Source organism: Rosa rugosa, chromosome 6 (genome assembly GCF_958449725.1).
Source record: "Rosa rugosa chromosome 6, drRosRugo1.1, whole genome shotgun sequence".
Classification (NCBI taxonomy): Eukaryota; Viridiplantae; Streptophyta; class Magnoliopsida; order Rosales; family Rosaceae; genus Rosa; species Rosa rugosa.
In genome coordinates, this window is record NC_084825.1 from 30,418,216 (window position 1) to 30,436,410 (window position 18,195).

The 18,195-nt window shown below is 38.2% G+C and overlaps 3 protein-coding genes across 7 annotated transcripts; all 3 read left to right on the forward strand.

The window, feature by feature from the left end:
* Positions 1-310: 310 nt before the first annotated feature.
* Positions 311-5,634, forward strand: LOC133714790 (disease resistance protein RUN1-like). 2 transcript variants are annotated; one of them, XM_062141047.1, is made up of 7 exons: positions 311-996; positions 1,131-2,229; positions 2,349-2,651; positions 2,750-4,331; positions 4,410-4,618; positions 5,296-5,331; positions 5,432-5,634. In XM_062141047.1, the coding sequence occupies exons 1-4, from the start codon at positions 479-481 to the stop codon at positions 3,086-3,088; spliced, it is 2,259 nt and encodes a 752-aa protein (XP_061997031.1). In that variant the 5' UTR covers positions 311-478; the 3' UTR covers positions 3,089-4,331; positions 4,410-4,618; positions 5,296-5,331; positions 5,432-5,634. The 2 variants fall into 2 exon arrangements, with proteins under 2 accessions (XP_061997031.1, XP_061997032.1); XM_062141048.1 differs by having other exon boundaries at positions 4,413-4,618.
* A 740-nt stretch (positions 5,635-6,374) lies between these two features.
* LOC133717337 (disease resistance protein RPV1-like) lies at positions 6,375-11,203 on the forward strand. 2 transcript variants are annotated; one of them, XM_062144033.1, is made up of 6 exons: positions 6,379-7,055; positions 7,246-8,347; positions 8,438-8,710; positions 8,830-9,708; positions 9,866-10,502; positions 10,593-11,202. In XM_062144033.1, exons 1-6 carry the CDS (start codon positions 6,547-6,549, stop codon positions 10,871-10,873), a joined length of 3,681 nt encoding a protein of 1,226 aa, XP_062000017.1. In that variant the 5' UTR covers positions 6,379-6,546; the 3' UTR covers positions 10,874-11,202. The 2 variants fall into 2 exon arrangements, with proteins under 2 accessions (XP_062000016.1, XP_062000017.1); XM_062144032.1 differs by having other exon boundaries at positions 6,375-7,055; positions 9,866-11,203.
* A 649-nt stretch (positions 11,204-11,852) lies between these two features.
* On the forward strand, positions 11,853-17,749 carry LOC133715615 (disease resistance protein RUN1-like). 3 transcript variants are annotated; one of them, XM_062142161.1, is made up of 9 exons: positions 11,853-12,520; positions 12,643-13,741; positions 13,851-14,153; positions 14,272-15,165; positions 15,337-16,000; positions 16,433-16,524; positions 16,629-17,020; positions 17,150-17,257; positions 17,350-17,749. In XM_062142161.1, exons 1-7 carry the CDS (start codon positions 12,003-12,005, stop codon positions 16,683-16,685), a joined length of 3,627 nt encoding a protein of 1,208 aa, XP_061998145.1. In that variant the 5' UTR covers positions 11,853-12,002; the 3' UTR covers positions 16,686-17,020; positions 17,150-17,257; positions 17,350-17,749. The 3 variants fall into 3 exon arrangements, with proteins under 3 accessions (XP_061998145.1, XP_061998144.1, XP_061998146.1); XM_062142160.1 differs by having other exon boundaries at positions 17,370-17,749; XM_062142162.1 differs by having other exon boundaries at positions 17,392-17,749.
* Positions 17,750-18,195: the final 446 nt, after the last annotated feature.

Sequence of the window (18,195 nt, forward strand, 5' to 3'; positions counted from 1 at the left end):
GCCACATGTATGTTACACATGGTCAGCAGGTTATCCAAATATAAAATATCACACTTGTGCATGTTTGTTTCTCGGAAAGTGGGTATTGGGAAAGGAAACATTTTCCTTTCCTGCGTTTGGGATAGCCAAGGAAGGGAAACATTTTCCCAAAGGAAAGGAAAAAGTGAGGGAAAGTGATTCCCTCCCGCTCCCCTCCGGAAACACTTTCCCAAAGGAAAGGAAATTGCAACCAAACATGGCCTTGGTGTTCAGACACTCTGGCAAAACATTTTGTTATTATTCCTCTACAATTCAAAAAACTCTCCACCACTCTTTACAGCCGCCATGGCCCGTGCACTTTAAAGTAAGCAACAGGGCCAGTAATCTAGAACATACGAAGTAGCTAGGAAACTAAATTTCTACTTTTGCTAGGATCACACCTGACTCTGATTTTCTGATCGCGGAGCTCCTTGACACAGATCGATCTGTATTTTCATCCATGGCACTTATTACGTCATCAGCTCAAGAAGCTTCTTCTTCCAACTATTCTTCTTCTCGATTCAGTTATCACGTTTTCTTGAGTTTCAGAGGCGAGGAGACTCGCAAGACTTTCACTGACCACCTCTACACAGCCTTGACCAATGCAGGGTTTCGCACTTTCCGAGACGATGATGAGCTTCCCAGAGGAGAAGACATCATCAAACCAGAACTAGAGAGAGCCATCCAACAGTCAAAAAGTTCTGTCATTGTGTTTTCCAAAGACTACGCTTCTTCCGGATGGTGCCTTGACCAGCTTGTCATGATCCTTCAACGCAAGAAGACCTCATCCAACCATGTTGTCTTACCAGTCTTCTACGATATCGATCCATCTCACGTGAGGAAGCAAACAGGGAGTGTTGGAAAAGCATTTGCTAAACATCAGAAAAAGCAATCACCGGAGAAGTTGAATAGATGGAGGGAAGCACTTGCACAAGTTGCAGATCTAGCAGGAATGGTGCTCCAAAATGAAGCAGATGGGTAATTCCACTTTCCATCATCACTACTAGTTCTTCTGTCGAGATTATTATTAGCTTTGTCATGTCATTATTCCAAGTCTTGGCAATTGGCGGTGATCATTGATTTTTTTTTTATTCTGATTGCAACTTTTCTAGGCATGAGGCAAAGTTTATCAAGAAAATTGTTAAAGTGATTGAAGACAAACTGTGTCGCGTGCCCTTAAGTGTTACACCTTACCTAGTTGGAATTCAATATCAGGTTGAAAACATTAACTTATGGGTACAAGATGGTTCATCTGATGTTGGCATATGGGGAATTTGTGGTATTGGTGGAATAGGAAAGACAACCATTGCACGAGTTGTTTACAATTCTAATTTTGCAAGATTCGAAGGGAGCAGTTTCATTGAAAATGTGAGAGAAATTTCAGAACAACCCAATGGCTTAGTTCGGATACAGAAACAACTCCTTGCGGATATTTTGAGTGGCAGAAAAGTGAAAATACAGAGTGTTAGTGAGGGGATATTGAAGATTAAGGATGTCATAGGATCTAAAAAAGTACTTGTTGTTCTAGACGATATTGATCGTATGGGCCAATTAGATGCAGTACAAAGTATGAGAGATTGTTTCTGTCCAGGAAGTAAAATTATCATAACAACTAGGCATGCAGGGTTGTTAGAGGCTCGTCGAGTTGATAAGGTGCAAATGGTTGAATTTCTAAACGATGTTCATTCACTGGAGCTCTTTAGTTGGCATTGTTTTCGACAGGACCATCCCATAGAAGGTTACATGGAACTTTCAGAAAGGGTAGTTAACCACTGTGGAGGACTTCCCTTAGCTCTTCAGACTCTGGCTTCTTCTCTTTTAGGGAAAAGTTTAGATGTATGGCAAAGTGCACTAAAGAAATTAAAGGCTATTTCAAACAGTGAAGTTTTGAGTAAACTAAGAATAAGCTATGATTCTTTACAAGATGACCATGACCAAAATTTGTTCCTCCATATTGCATGTTTCTTTATTGGAAAGGAGAAGAATGTCATTGTCAAAATACTAGATGGATGTGATTTCTACACCATTGTTGGCATTCAAAACCTCATTGACAGATGTTTGGTGTTTTGTGATGGTTATAACAAGATGAGGATGCATCAAATGATTAGAGACATGGGAAGAGAAATTGTTCGCCTAGAATCAAAGTATCCTGAGAAACGCAGTAGATTATGGCATCATAGAGATTCTTTCAATGTACTGAGAGAAAAAAATGTAAGAAAAACCTTGCTCCTTTTGTGCTTTTCTATTTTTTTTTTCCCTCGTTTTTCCTTTTGCGCATTTCTGTTGTTATTTATTACTCAATATGCTTTTTCTTTCCTCTTCTTCCTTAGGGTTCAAAAAGAATTGAAGGCCTCGTCCTGAACATGCATATGTACCTCGAAGACAATCCTTCAAGAAATTCAGATGAGGTAGTGTTGGAAACAAATGCATTTACAAGTATGCGCAAACTAAGATTACTAGAATTTTGTGATGTACAACTGAATGGAAGTTATGAAGAGTTTCCTAAAGGATTAAGATGGTTGTGCTGGGCTGAATTCCCTTTAGATTCTCTTCCGAGTGATTTTCTTTTGGAGTACCTTGTTGTACTTGAAATGCCCAGTAGTAACTTGAGACAGGTGTGGAAGGGAATGAAGGTATGCTATAACACAGTTTTTATCTTTTTCCTTTTTTATTTGAGCTTGTGGCATGATTGTGAGAATTAACTCCCTACATTTTAATTCTTGTTCCACAGAACCAGCTTCCATCATTGAAGATCCTTGATCTCAGCCGTTCCATTTACCTGACTGAAGTTAGTGAGTTTTCATTAGTCCCCAATCTAGAAAAATTGATTCTTGAACATTGTCCAAGCTTGGTTGAAATCCATGAATCCATTGGAAACCTAGAGAGTCTTGTTTATTTGACTTTGAAAGATTGCAAAACTATTAGCAAGCTTCCAGAGAGTTTTTCTAAGCTTAAATCACTGGAGACGGTTGTTATATCTGGTTGCTCAAATCTGAAAGAGTTTCCAGTGCAGATGAGTAAGATGGAATCTCTGAAAGTGCTTGAAATAGATGAAGTTCCCATAAATTGATTACTCACTACCACAGGGGAGCTCATATCATGGCCAGGAAAAAGTATAGATAATTTTTGGGCTTCATTCCCCTCAACTTTAGTTGATTTGAGTCTTAGAAACTGTGGACTTTCTGATGACGATTTTCGTATGGGTTTTAGTAACTTGTGCTCACTGCAGATATTGGATTGAAGCATGAATCCAATTTCTGGCTTACCAGATTGCATCAGAGGCCTTGGAGGGATTGATCTCCTTAAGTTGCAAAAGTGTACTAGTCTCAAATCTCTTGTCAGACTACCAAAAGTAGAAGTACTGGATATGTGGCATTGTGACTCGTTGGAAAAAATAACATTTCAGTCATTATCATGCATATCAAAGAAAATAGACATGTATCTGAGTAGGCGCTCCAAACTAGCTGAGATTGAGCACTGGTTCAAGTTGGAACCTATTGTAAAGGTTGATGTAAAAATTATTAACCTTTTAGGTTTTGTGCAACTTGAAACCTCTGGAAGCCATTAAGATGTACAACGCCAGTCTTTATGTATCAGAGAAAATGCATCCCATTGATCATTTTATATGCAAGTTCTGTAATGACTTGGTATACATACATATTATAGGGTGTCTGAATATGGTATATTCAACACATTTCTTCTTGGAAATGAGGTTCCGGGGCAGTTCAGCCATAGAAGCAGTGGTGCCTCCTCAATATCTTTTACAGTGCCTTTACTTCCTAACCTCGGGATTCGAGGCTTCAACTTCTTCTCTATCTATGCGAAGTCCAAAGGTCTTCGTTCTGGTCTTTTACCTAATCATCATCCTGTAATGATAAGATTCACTAATAAGAGCAAGTCTCTGAAGTGGATCTATGGGCCGTCATTCTATGGCATTCCAAGTGAGGAAAAAGACATGATATGGTTGAGCCACTGGAAGTTGGGGAATCGATTGGAAGGTGGTGATGAAGTCACTGTTTCAGTGTTTACACCAGAAACAACATTTTCATGTAAAAGAATGGGGCATTCAGATTGTGGAAGAACAAGAAGACCAGATGATCAGTACCCAAGATAGCAGCAGCAACATACATTCTTGTTATGATCCAGATCAAGATGTCAATGACGTAATTGGTGGAGATTTGTTAGAGTATCAGGTGATGCCAGGAACATGCTTAGCGGTGGACCTGTAGAAGAAAATAGAGAAATGTATAATAGTTGGATCGATAAGTCTGTTTGGTTGAATAACATGTTTGAAGACTCTGCTGAAGAAACAGGTGTGTAATAGTCCTCTGATTGATATTCTATTCTATATATGTGGATTTTCTGCTACTAATTTTTTTTATGTTTTATAGAAGAAAGGCAGCAACAGCAGCATCATAGTGAGTCTGGCATGATGCCTGCAGCAGAAGCAGAAGTAGAAGCAGAGAGGGTTTGCATCGGCTGCAAGTTTGTCATTATGGCCATTATCCGATGGTCACTTGCTCTTTGCTCCCCAAGTGAAGGAAATGACAGGTCCTGAACTCCTGATGACGGTTGATGTAAAAGACAAGTGCCAAATTTTGTAAGTGTATAAAAATATGTATGTGCCCCTCGTTGCTCATTATTGATCATATATATAACATCACATTGTAAAGAGGCACCATCTATATCATGAAGTGGTATCCATAGGGACATTCATGCACCTCTGTAGTTTGTACAGTATTTGTGAAAATTTGGTAAGGAAATAGGTATGCAATCACCAAGCATGTTAGATAATATCAATTATATCATTGGAGACTGGCCGTTCTCTTACTGATTAATTAGCATTAGCATTACAAGTTTATCAATATTCTGTGTAGATCATCAGGAGAGCAAATGTGGTCAGAGAGTCTGCAAGGTTGTATTTGTTTAGTCTCTTCCTTTCATTGTGGCGCCTGTCCTCTTTTTTTCTTCTTTCTGTAGTTTCTCCTCTCTCTCTCTCTCTCTCTCTCTCTCATTAAAATATACGATGGCCTTGAAGGCCCGCCCGAATTTGTTATATTAGAGAAACTGTTACTCAACATGGTCTTTATGGAAGAGAAGGCCGATATGGGCGGGAATGAAATAAGTGCAGATTATGCTTCTTATGTATGTTCATTCCTGCTAGTAGTTATGCATCACATTAATTACTCGACTCTTCACATATATTCAGTTTACGTGGTGAACCTGTTATTGGCTTCTTCCCTGGTTGTAATTATTTGTTCTATTTTTGAATTCCAGATAGATTGAACCACTGACTACAGGGTTGCCAACCAGGTTTGCATTTGAAAACTTGATGAATGAAAATGTACAAGTTAATATTTACTTGTGCGACCTTATCTTTAGATAGTGAGACTGATACCGTCAGTTGGTGCAGAGTGCTGCTTGAACCAGAAATCTGAGAGTTTGAAGAAAAAAGGAAAAGGAGAAGAGGAACCAATCATAATTCAAAGTACAAGATTAGAGACAGCAGAATTAGTCGGAATGTAATGTAGTTCTCAAAGGACAATATCAATGTCCTCTTTGGAAGAAAAGAAACAACTGGAAATAATAAAGACATGAAATTTCTTTTTACTTTTACTAAGCTGCTCATTTCTTCTTCACCACATCTGCTTGAATTATACAATTAGATTACAGCAGTGTTACCGGAATAGTTCCCAAGCTCTGCCCATTCTTATGCCACAACAATACCTTCTTCTCTTCTTATCTTCATGCCTTTGGATCGAACTTGTTTCTCTCCTCCATACTCAGCATTGCTGCCTAGAAGGAACTTAATCCATTGACATTGAGCTACTAAGTGCCTCTTTTTGGTGAGTGAATTTGATGTCTCTTTCTTGTTGTAGTGAATGACATGCCTGAAAAATGTTTTGGTTAATTTTCAAAGGGATTTATGACATTTGACCTTTGAAAAAAAGAAAAAAAATAGTAGTCAAGTCCTCGTAGGAGTTGGGTTAAATTTCCTTATTAGGAGTTCTTTGACATGGTGAATGGAAGGAGTGGAGTGCATAGGTGATATGCTATAGAGATCGCCATGCCGTTTACCCAAGCCAATCATCTCCCTCGTAGTCAAGTCCTGCAAAATACAAAAAGCAGGAAAGAAAATGACGCAACATTTCAAGGATTTGGTGAGTTTTCCAACAGACACTAGATTGACCCAAATTAGGAGTGAATTGAGTTACATTGATACAATAATAGTACATATATAGGAATTACACAATATGGCTGATCCATAATTGGTGGAGCCAAATCTTCCTACACTAAATTAGACATTCAATACTATAAGGTCAACTAACTAATTAATACTCATCTAGACAAATATTCAATATAAGAAAATGTAGAATAAGGGAAGTTTTAATTGATTCTTAACAAAAAGTCATCAGTTGACCAAAAAAATTCTGAACTGAAGATAAGGGGATGCATAGACGCAAGTTCGTTCTGAAGCCTTAATTTCCAGTCAGTGAGAAACCAGCTATTTTGTAATTTCCTTCGTCAATGGCTCTTGTTAGAGCTGATCATGGAGCCGCGTCTTCCAACACATCTCATTCTCGATGTAGTCATCACGTTTTCTTGAGTTTCAGAGGTGAAGAAACTCGCTACACTTTTACCGATCACCTATATTCGGCCTTGGTCAACGCAGGATTTCGCACTTTCCGAGATGAGGATGAACTCGAGAGAGGAGAAGGTATCCGGCCAGAACTACAGAAAGCAATCCAACAGTCTCGAAGTTCTGTCATTGTGATTTCTAAAGACTACGCATCTTCAGGATGGTGCCTGGACGAGCTTGTCATGATACTTGAACGCAAGAGAATCTCCGATCATATAGTTTTACCAATATTCTACGATATTGATCCATCCCATGTGAGGAAACAGAGTGGAAGTGTTGCAATAGCATTTGCTAGACATGAGAAAAAACAATCTCTGGAGAAGTTGAATAGGTGGAGGGCGGCACTTACCGAAGTTTCGGATCTAGCAGGCATGGTGCTACAAAACCAAGCTGATAGGTAATTCCATTATAGGCAGCTAGTTCATCTTCATGAAGCTTCTCTTATCAGTTATATCTATTTTTACTGTCAAAACGTTGTCATTCTTTTAGGTAATTTCTTCATATTATTATTATGAGATCTGATACATTAATTTCTCTTTCTCAAGTCTTTTCATGGTTGATTTCTCATTTTTCTTTGCAATTTCTAGGCATGAGTCGAAGTTTATAAAGAAAATTGTTAAAGTGATTGAAGGCAAACTATGTCGCATCCCCTTAAGTGTTAGCCCTTACCTGGTCGGAATGCAGTATCAGGTTGAAAACATCATTTCATGGTTACAAGATGGATCATCTGATGTTAGCATATATGGAATTTCTGGGATTGGTGGTATTGGAAAGACAACCATTGCGCAAGTAGTTTATAACTCATTTTTCAGAAGTTTTGAAGGAAGCAGTTTCCTTGAGAACATCAGAGAAGTTTCAGAACAACCCAATGGCTTAGTTCGACTACAGAAGCAACTTCTTGCTGATATTTTGAAGGGAAGGAAAGTGAAAGTACAGAGTGTCAGTGAGGGAATAATTAAGATTAGAGATTTCATAAGCACCAAAAAAGTACTTCTTGTCCTCGATGATGTTGATCATCTAGGTCAGTTAGATGCAGTAGTTGGTATGAGAGATTGCTTTTGTCCAGGAAGTAAAATTATTATAACTACTAGGCATTCTGGGTTGTTAAAGGCTAGTCAAGTTGTTAAGGTGCATAGCGTTGGAACTTTAAATGATGCTCAATCACTGGAGCTTTTTAGTTGGCATTGTTTTCGACAGGACCATCCAGTTGCAGGTTACGTCGAACTTTCAAAAGGGGTAGTTAACCACTGTGGAGGACTACCGTTAGCTCTTCAAACTTTGGGTTCTTCTTTATCGGGGAAAACGTTAGATGTATGGGAAAGTGCATTAAAGAAACTGAATGCTATTCCAAACAGTGAAGTCTTGAGCAAGCTTAGAATAAGCTACGACTCTTTACAAGATGACCATGATCAAAATTTGTTCCTCCATCTTGCTTGTTTCTTTATTGGAATGGACAAGGATGTTGTGGTCAAAATATTAGATGAATGTGATTTTTACACAATTGTTGGTATTCAAAATCTTGTTGATAGATGTTTGGTAACAATCAATGTAAATAATGTGGTGAGCATGCATCAAATGATTTGTGACATGGGAAGAGAAATTGTTCGACAAGAATCAAGGGAGCCGGAGAAACGCAGTCGATTATGGGATCCCAAAGATTCCTTGAATGTACTGATGAGAGAAAAGAAAGTAAGAACCATGCTCCTCTTATGTATGTGATGCCTAACTCATTTGTTGTTGGTACTTAGGCGAATGCTTTTTTTTATCTTTTTGATATAGGGTTCAGACACAATTGAAGGTCTTGCCCTGAACATGTACCGGTACCCTGTCGTCTTGGAAACCAATGCATTTGCAGGGATGCACAAACTGAGATTACTCCAACTTGGTTATGTAAAACTGACTGGAAGTTGTGAAGAACTTCCCAAGGGGTTGAAATGGTTGTGCTGGCTTCAGTTTCCTTTGGATTCTATACGCATCAGTTTTCCTTTGGAAAGCCTGGTCGTTCTAGAAATGTCTTGCAGTAGCTTGAGAAAACTCTGGCGGGGAACAAAGGTATGACACTGCAGACTTTCCCTCTTTTTTTTTTTTTTTTACTCTCTTCCCTTTGGGATGTGGGAAATAAGTGTGTTACATCTGTTAAGAATAACCCCACCTTCCGTTTTTATTCACAGCATCTTCCATCTTTGAAGATCCTTGACCTCCGCCATTCCCATGACCTGATAAAAAGCGGTGACTTCTCATTGGTCCCCAATCTAGAGAGACTGATATTTGAAGATTGTTCAAGCTTGGTTGATGTCCATGAATCTGTTGGAAACTTAGAGAAGCTCGTATACTTGAACATGAGGGATTGCAAAAGTATTGGCAAACTTCCAAAGAACATTTGTATGCTGAAAGCACTAGAGACACTTATTATATCCGGTTGCTCAAATCTTTATGAGTTTCCAATGGAGGTTGGGAAGATGAAATTTCTGAAAGTTCTTGAAGCAGATGGAATTTCAATAAATCGATTAGTCACAACTTCTGGGGAAGCCGAATCATGGCCAAGAAAAAGTGTTGATAACTTTTGGGCTTGTTTGTCCTGCACTTTAGTTCATTTAAGTCTTCCACATTGCAATCTTTCTGATGATGCTTTTCCTTCTGATGCTGTTAACTTATACTCATTGAAGAGTTTGGATCTCAGCAATAATCCAATTTGTAGCTTACCAGATTTCGTCAGAGGCCTTAGAGGGCTCAATTCAATGTTACTTTGGGGGTGCAGAGATCTCAAATCACTTGTAAGGTTACCAAGAGTAAGAACTTTGGATGTCCACTTGTGTGAATCCTTGGAAAGTGTAACGTTTCAATCGATATCGTGCATACCAGAGTCAATAGCCTTGATTGCTTACAAGTCCCAACTAGTTGAGATTGAGTACTGGTTCAAGTTGGAAGCCATTGAAAAAGTGGATTTAGAAATGATCAAGCTTTTGTGTTTGTGCAACTTGGAATCCATGGAACGCATTTGGATGCACACCCCATATAACAACGCTGAAGTGACGATGCTTCCCATCCAGGTGCCTCTCTCTCTCTCTCTCCCTCTCCCTCCCAACCATATAGGTACACAAGCACACAGTTATTCTCAGATAAGGCTAACCATACTTTCAAAACTTTGGTATATAACATTTCTTCCTATGATGAATGAAATAATAGTATTTGGCGTATTCTGTGCAGGGACTGTATGAATATGGTATATTTAGCACATTTCTTCCTACAAAGGGAAACGACGTTCCAGGGCAGTTCAGCCATACAAGTAAAGGGTCATCACGTTCAATGTCCTTTACTGTGCCTGCACCTTTACTTCCTAATCAAAGGATCCGAGGCTTGAACATCTTCTGTGTATATGCAAACTACGATGTTGACGTCAGGTGCATTGATCCAATAATAATTAGAGTCAATAATAAGAGCAAAGGTCTGAAGTGGATCTATGGACCAACATGTTACGGCATTCCAAGCCATAATGAAAAAGATGTGGTATGGTTAAGCCATTGGAAGTTGGGAAATCGATTGGAAGCTGGCGATGAAGTTACTGTTACAGTATTTCCATTTGAACCATTCCAGATAAAAGAGTGGGGCTTCCAGGTTGTGCATGAGCAAGAAGGCAAAATAAGTAACCAACACAACACCACATATCCAGATGATAATGACGTTATTGGTAAATATTGTGCAGATTTTTCCGAATTATACCAGGTGATGCCGGGAACATACTTCCTCTGCGGTGGACCTATGATATATGATAGACAGTCACATTTATTACAAAAAGGGTCAGTTTTGTTCAATCACATTATTGGAGATTCTGATGAAAGTGCAGGTGTGTTGTTACTGATAAATTGGCATTACAAGCTTAGTTTATTGATGGTATATTTGTTTCTTCTCACCGAAATAATGTGGACGCTTGCAGCAACAAAAGAAGCAATGAGAGACCGAAAAAAGTTCTGCAGTCGGAGTGGGCTTGTTTCCATTACTGGTGCTGTGTCTTTGATTTGCAGTCCAGGCCGCATTTCAAAAGAAGGAAGGAAATCCCAGCCAAAAATTAAATACACTAGTTTAACCCAACCAAAAGCTCAACCTTTACTAGTTCGCATTCTCTTTTGCTTTTTCCTTCTTTTGGTTCAATATATTGCAGTTTCTTTTTTGATAAAGAAGTTTTTTATCTCCTATCAAGATCATTTATCCGAGTAACTGGGTTTCACAGAAATAGCAGATTATAGTTGCGTTGTTCTACCTTCATCAAACAGCACAGGAACAACTTGAGATTGTAAATGGGCACCATAAACTTCAATCCTGAAAGGAATCTGTATCTTTAGGCCGTGACATTTATCTTTGCTTAATAGTTGTATGTATTAAACCCTTTTACAACTGTAATCATTGTTCGTCGTAGCTTCTTTCCTTAATTTGTGATATTGATGTTGAAAAGTTCATAGGAAAATTTCCTTTTGTTCCTTTGACAGTACTTTTGCACACTTGTCAGACACAAGTTGGATCTGCGGGCTGTAAAATGACAATTTTGCCATCAACCTAATTAAATAACTACATAACGTCTCTGTGATTCAAATTTGCTCACCATTAACATATTTGGTGGTGATAGTTTAGAGTAGTTTGTGACATCTAATTAGCAGTTTAGGAACAATCTTTAGCAGGTAATGACCCTTGCTTGATCACTATATTACCAACTATGATATTTGAGTGCAAGGTTTAAATTGTGCGTCTTTAGACGTATCAACCTAACAAATCAATTTTACATGAAAAGACCTTTATATCCTCGTATGAAATGATAATAATAGTCATGATAAATAAAAATAATAACAAAAGAAACCATAAAGTTTAAAACTCTTTTTCTATTTGTACCCAGCTGTTTTACTTTGTAATTAGACTCCAAACACACCCTATGAGTGTGGATAATTACTTGAAAAGTTATTCCACACAATGTGGAGAAAATTGCTGCACATATTTTGTTTTTGATTTTTGAATTTTTTTTATTAAATTTTTTTTATTTTTTATTTATTTGTGAGTTGACCATTTTGTCTTTCTTAAATATTTCAGTTTAAATGTTTTTTAATATTTGTGGAATATTTTGGTAAAAAATTTATGTTTTGGCTGACAAACTCGATTCTCTTAATAATAGTATAGATTATTGGTTTACGTTTATTCCTCCAGAGTCTTCAGTCTCCACTTTTCAAAAGACTTTCCTCGCACCCTTCTTCATCCCCTTTTCCAAAAAAAAATCAAATTCCCATTCTATCCCAAAATTTATAGTGAGCAAACGTATCCTGAACATCTTCCTGAATTGTGATTAGCTCCAGGTCCATCCATGGATGTTGTTAGCTCATCATCATCAGCTCAACAAGCTTCGTCTTCCAGTATTCCTCCTAGTCAATTCACATATCAAGTGTTCTTGAGTTTCAGAGGCAGAAACACTCGCAAGACTTTCACCGATCATCTCTACACAGCCATGACCAGTGCAGGAATCTGCACTTTCCGAGACGACGATGAGCTCCCGGCCGGAGAAGCCATCAAACCAGAACTAGAGAGAGCCATCCAACACTCGCGATGTTCTGTTATTGTGTTTTCAAAAGACTACGCGTCGTCCGGATGGTGCCTGGACGAGCTTGTGACGATCCTTCGATGCAAGAAGAGGTCCGGTCAGTTCGTTTTACCGATCTACTACGACGTCAGCCCATCCCAGGTGAGGAAGCAGACGGGGAGTCTTGCAAAGGCGTTCATCACACACCAGAAGAATCAAACAGCGGAAAAGCTGATTCTGTGGAAGGAAGCACTTACAGAAGTTGCGGCTCTAGCAGGCATGGTGTTAAAGGATCAAGTTGACGGGTAAGTAATCTCATTTCAACCTTACCATTTGATTTTATTTTGAAGTAGTTAGATCAATTTCTAGTATTAATATTAGTAACATTTCTAGATTCCATAATTTGTTTTCGATTTTTATTTTCTAGGCACGAGTCAAAATTTATTGAAAATATTGTTAAGGTGATTGAAGGCAAGTTATGTCGAGTCCCCTTATGTGTTGCCCCTTACCTGGTTGGAATTGATTCTCGAGTAAAAAGCATGAATTTATGGTTACAGGATGGATCGTCCAATATTGGTATATTAGGAATTTGTGGAATTGGTGGAATAGGAAAGACAACTATTGCACAAATTGTTTATAATTCAAATTTTGAGAGATTTGAAAGAAGCTGCTTTCTTGAAAATATCAGAGAGATTTTCGAACGGCCAAGTGGTTTTGTTCAAATACAGAAACAGCTTCTTTCGGACATTTTGAATGGGAGAAAAGTGAATATAAGCAGTCCTAGCGAGGGAATGAGTAAAATAAAAGATGCCTTAAGCTCTAAAAAAGTTCTTCTTGTTCTCGATGATGTGGATCACAAGGACCTAGTTGATGCAATACTTGAGATGAAAGGCTGCTTTTGTTCTGAAAGTAAAATTATAATAACAACAAGGAATGCAGGACTGCTCAAGGGTCATCGAGATATTAAGGTGCATAATGTCAAAACTTTGAACTATATTGAATCATTGGACCTCTTCAGCAGGCATGCTTTTGGACAGAACCGCCCTTTTGAAAGTTACGGGATACTTTCAGACAAGGTAGTGCGCCACTGCGAAGGACTTCCATTAGCCCTTCAAACATTGGGTTCTTCTCTCTCAGGGAAGACTATAGATGTATGGGAAAGTACATTAAAGAAATCCAAAACTATTCCAAACAGTGTAGTGATGAGTAAACTGAGGATGAGCTTCAACTCTTTACAAGATGACCATGATCAGAGTTTATTCCTCCATATTGCATGTTTTTTTATTGGAAAGGACAAGGATATCATTGTCAAAATTTTAGATGCATGTGATTTCTGCACAACCGTTGGCATTCAAAATCTCATTGATAGATATCTGGTTAGAATCGAAGAATGTAATAAGGTGAATATGCATCACATGATTTGTGACATGGGAAGAGAAATGGTTCGTCTAGAATCAAAAGATCCTAAGAAACGTAGTAGGCTATGGCATCACAGGGACTCTCTTAATGCATTAAGAGAAAAGACTGTAAGAAACATTACTTCTTGCTCCTTCTTTTTCGTTTCTTCCCCTTTTTGTTTTCTGCATTTGTATTCAAATGATTTATATATGTATATATTTATCATTGTTCTTTTAGGGTTCTAATGCAATTGAAGGCCTTGTCCTGAACATGCCCGTGAACCCTGCACATGGTCCTTCAAGAAATTCAGATATGGTGGTCTTGGATACCAATGCATTTTCAATGATGAACAAACTCAGATTCCTTCATCTTGGTCATGTACAACTCAATGGAAGTTATGAAAAATTACCTAAAGGATTGAGATGGTTGTGTTGGTGTGAATGTCCTTTGAATTTAATACCGAGTGATTTTCCTATGGAGATGATGGTTGTTCTTGAAATGTCCTATAGTAGATTGAGACAACTGTGGAAGGGAGCAAAGGTATGTTGGCCTACATTTCTTATTCCCCTTTTTTTTTTTTTAATGGTTTTGATAACCATGTCAGAATCGACTGAGATCTAACCCCACCTTCTATTTCTCTTTTTCCTTCAAAATACAGTGTCTTCCATCATTGAAGATCTTTGATCTCAGCCATTCCTCAAACCTTACTGAAACTGGTGACTTCTCATTGGTCCAGAATCTGGAGAGACTTACACTTGAACATTGTATAAGCTTAGTTGATGTCCATGAATCCATAGGAAAGCTAGAGAAACTTGTTTACTTGAATTTGAAAGATTGCATAAATATCATGAAGCTTCCAGAGAACATTCATATGTTAAAATCACTTGAAACACTTATCATATCTGGTTGTTCAAATCTTAGCGAGTTTCCGATGGAGATTAGAAACATGGAAACTCTTAAAGTATTTCAAGCATTTGGAGTTCCAATAGATCAGCTAATCACTATCCCTGGGCAGGTAAATTCACGGCCAAGATTAAGTGTAGATGGTTTTTGGGGTTCCTTTTCTGGCTCTGTTGTTGAGTTAAATCTTGGAAGCTGCAATCTTTCTGATGATGCTTTTCCTAGTGACTTTGGTAACTTATCTTCATTGGAGAGTTTGAATCTCAGCTACAATAACTTTTGTACCTTGCCAGATTCAATCAGAGGCCTTTGGAAACTCAAGACGCTTAATCTTCAATCCTGTAGAAGTCTCATATCTATTACAGGTCTACCACGAGTAAGTGATCTACTGAGCACAGACCATTGTGTATCCTTGGAAAAAATAACATTTCAATCACTTTCATGCATACCAAAGAGAGTATCCATATATGGTGACTCCAAACTAGTTGAGATTCAGCACTGGTACAAGTTAAAACCCATTGGAACGGTTGATGTAGAAATGATCAGGCTTTTGGGTTTGTCCAACTTGGAATCCATGGAACCCATTCGGATGCACATCCCAGATGCAAACTCCCCATCGGAAGGGGAGTCCATGGAACCCATTCGCATCCAGGTCTCTCTCTCTCTCTCTCTCTCTCTCTCTCTCTCATATATATATATATATATATATATATATATATATATATATATATATATACCTGGCATACTAATCATAAGTATGTTATATATATATATATACCTGGCATACTAATCATAAGTATGTTTGTTTAATATATGTATATAGGGACTACATGAATATGGTATCTTCAGCACATTCTTTCCGGGAAACGGAAATGAGGTTCCAGGACAGTTCAGCCATACAAGTAAAGGGTGTTCCTCAATATCTTATCCTGTGCCTATACTTTTTAATCACAAGATCCGAGGCTTCAACATATATTCTGTGTATGCATGGACGACAGATGTTACTACTGTATTGCCACCATTAATCATTGAAGTCAATAATAAGAGCACGGGTCTGAAGTGGATCTATGTGCCGTCATGTTACGGCATTCCAAGTGATGGAAAAGACATGATATGGTTGAGCCATTGGAGTTTGGGGAACCAATTCAAAGGTGGTGATGTAATCACTGTCTCAGTATTTACGCCAGATAACTGGCTTCAGGTAAAAGAGTTTGGTGTCCAAGTGGTGCATGAGGAAGAAGAGAAGATGAGTAAGCAACAGTACAGCAGCAGTAGTAGAGATCCTAGTTATGATGATCCCGATGCTTGTGGTGTTAATGAGGTGATTGGTAATAGTGGTGGAGTTTTGTCAGAGTTATATCAGGTCCGGCCAGGGACATACTTCCTCTGCGGTGGACCCTTTTTAGAAAATAATAGATACACATATAACAGATGGAAAAAGGATTGTTGCCTCAGTGGCATCATAGGAGAGTATGATGAAGAAACAGGTGTGTTATTACTGCTGTATCAAGCGTATTTTGATTTGATATTTTTAGATTAAATTTCTCAGTACTGATATTTGAACTTAATATTGTTTAGCACAAGTTATTTCTTGATTTTCTTATAAATATACCTCAGCCCCTATTCCTTCAACAATCTTAAGACATAAATGATCTTATAGGCCTTAATTTTTCTTGTTACTAAATTGAAGTATCTTTTTTTGAAGTGGTAGTTGCATTGTTTTCAAACAGTCGTATGCTATTCATGATTTGGTTAGAAACTAATATATAGTTTGACTGATATACTGGTTGCATTCAACTCATTCTGTTGATAAATTATGATCACAAATTTATTTTGTTGATATTTGACACATAATTTCTTTTTGTCTGATTAAGATATATTCTATATGGATTAATTTCTAATTTATGTTTCCTTTATAGACAAAGAAGAAAGGAAACAGGGGGATAGGACACTAGCAGCAACAGAAGAAGCTGAAGCAGAAAGAGGCAGCAATAACTTGTTCGGTTGCAAGGTTCTCATTGTGGCTGCTGTCTTTTCTTTTTCTGTCTTTGTGAAAGTCATAGAATAACTTAGCATTTTTGTGATCTGATCCGGTTATAAATGTTTTCCTACCAGAACCTTGTTATCCATGTGCTTATGTCATTGGTTGAGATTTGTCAAAATATCAGCTGATTGTAAGAACTTCCTCTGAGATAAGTGACATCATTGGAGACTGGCAGGTCTGCTGTTACTGATACATTAGCATTAGCATCACAAGTTTGTCAATATTCTATGAATTTTCTGGAGAGGGGCAGCCATAACTTTTATTACCCAGTCTGCAAGGTTGTATTTGTCTAGTCACTTGCTTGCATTATGGCCACTGTCTTCTTTTCCTCTCTTTCTCTGGTCTCTCCCTCTTCTCTCTCCCAGCGAAGGATACGGCAGGGGCCTTGAAGGCCTGCATGAATTTATTCTATCAGAGAAACTGTTATTCAACATGGTCACAAGGCCAATATGCGGGTATGTGGGTCAGTGCAGATTTATGTGAATGGTGTTCATACCCTGCTTGTACACATGCACATTTTCAGTTTACTTGGTAAACCTGTTATTGGCTTCTCCCTTGTTTGTAATTTATTTCTTCCATTTTTGAATTGCAGATATGTTGATCCACTGACTACAGGATCGCATCCAAGTTTGAATAGGAAAACATCATTGTGGGACAACCTATACCATTAAACATCACAGAAGAAGGCATATATACTCTGGTAACTATCTAGTTATTTGCAACATTATGTTATACATGTCAAATTTCAGTAGGAATTTTTGTACTTGGCCTCTCATATGATTTAGTTGTAAGTTCTGAAAATTTTGAAACAGTGCTACTTGGCTGCAAAACCAGCTACATTGGAGCCTGCATAATGATGGAGTGTTGAAAGTACTTGCAGAGCTTCAGGGGGTTGTTGCTGGTGATATTAACAAGTTAGTTTTTTCACTGCCTTTATGAAGTATATAAGGTTCAATTACCAACAATTCAAATGGGAAATATCACTGCTGTTATTATCAGAAATGATGAGGAGATAAATTTGCTATTACTGTCCCTGTAACTTTTCACGTTTTTTTGTTCTTCATGTAATTGCATGTACTTCACATGTTCCTTTGTTCAACAAACAAAAGTGTATACTTTGTACATATCAAGTTATTAACTGTAATACCACTAAGAATATTTAGAAAATTTGCAAGTATGTGTCTACCATATGTTCCAGATTCAAGCATATATGGCCATATTTCCAGCTCCTCTTCTGGTTAGAAGTTTGGGTGGGGTCGAGGGTTCCTCAGTTCACAATGCTGGTGGAGGATCGAGGCCGGCCGCCTGAAGAATGACTGGCTGCTCCGATCTGATCGATCTGAAGGGAAGACAGAGAGGAGACGGGTTCTGGGCCAGTGGGCCTCCAATCCGTCTGGGCTGCAGCTTTGTGGCCTGGATGGGTAACCCATCTCTTTTCCTTTTTCTTTTGAGCTGTTTGGATTTGGGCTGCAAGGTCTATGGTGTTTTTTATTGCTTTGAATAATTGAGCTTCGCTCACTAGTGTTGCTGGTCTTTTACCCTATACTGCCTTTGGTTGTTGTTGTTTGCTGATTGATGAGTGGCGATGTACACCAATTAAGGTCTTAGGCGTCAATGCTTGTCAAATTGGTTGCTCTG

What these genes read in the sequence shown, in the direction of transcription:
- LOC133714790 (XM_062141047.1), top strand. Translation starts at nt 479, where the DNA reads ATGGCACTTATTACGTCATCAGCTCAAGAAGCTTCTTCTTCCAACTAT. An exon ending in ATGTACTGAGAGAAAAAAAT is followed by an intron (nt 2,230 to 2,348) that starts GTAAGAAAAACC and finishes CTTCTTCCTTAG; the next exon opens with GGTTCAAAAAGAATTGAAGG. An exon ending in AGGTGTGGAAGGGAATGAAG is followed by an intron (nt 2,652 to 2,749) that starts GTATGCTATAAC and finishes CTTGTTCCACAG; the next exon opens with AACCAGCTTCCATCATTGAA.
- LOC133717337 (XM_062144032.1), top strand. Translation starts at nt 6,547, where the DNA reads ATGGCTCTTGTTAGAGCTGATCATGGAGCCGCGTCTTCCAACACATCT. An exon ending in CTACAAAACCAAGCTGATAG is followed by an intron (nt 7,056 to 7,245) that starts GTAATTCCATTA and finishes TGCAATTTCTAG; the next exon opens with GCATGAGTCGAAGTTTATAA. An exon ending in TGACGATGCTTCCCATCCAG is followed by an intron (nt 9,709 to 9,865) that starts GTGCCTCTCTCT and finishes TATTCTGTGCAG; the next exon opens with GGACTGTATGAATATGGTAT.
- LOC133715615 (XM_062142161.1), top strand. Translation starts at nt 12,003, where the DNA reads ATGGATGTTGTTAGCTCATCATCATCAGCTCAACAAGCTTCGTCTTCC. An exon ending in TGGAACCCATTCGCATCCAG is followed by an intron (nt 15,166 to 15,336) that starts GTCTCTCTCTCT and finishes ATATGTATATAG; the next exon opens with GGACTACATGAATATGGTAT. An exon ending in ATAACTTGTTCGGTTGCAAG is followed by an intron (nt 16,525 to 16,628) that starts GTTCTCATTGTG and finishes TTTTCCTACCAG; the next exon opens with AACCTTGTTATCCATGTGCT.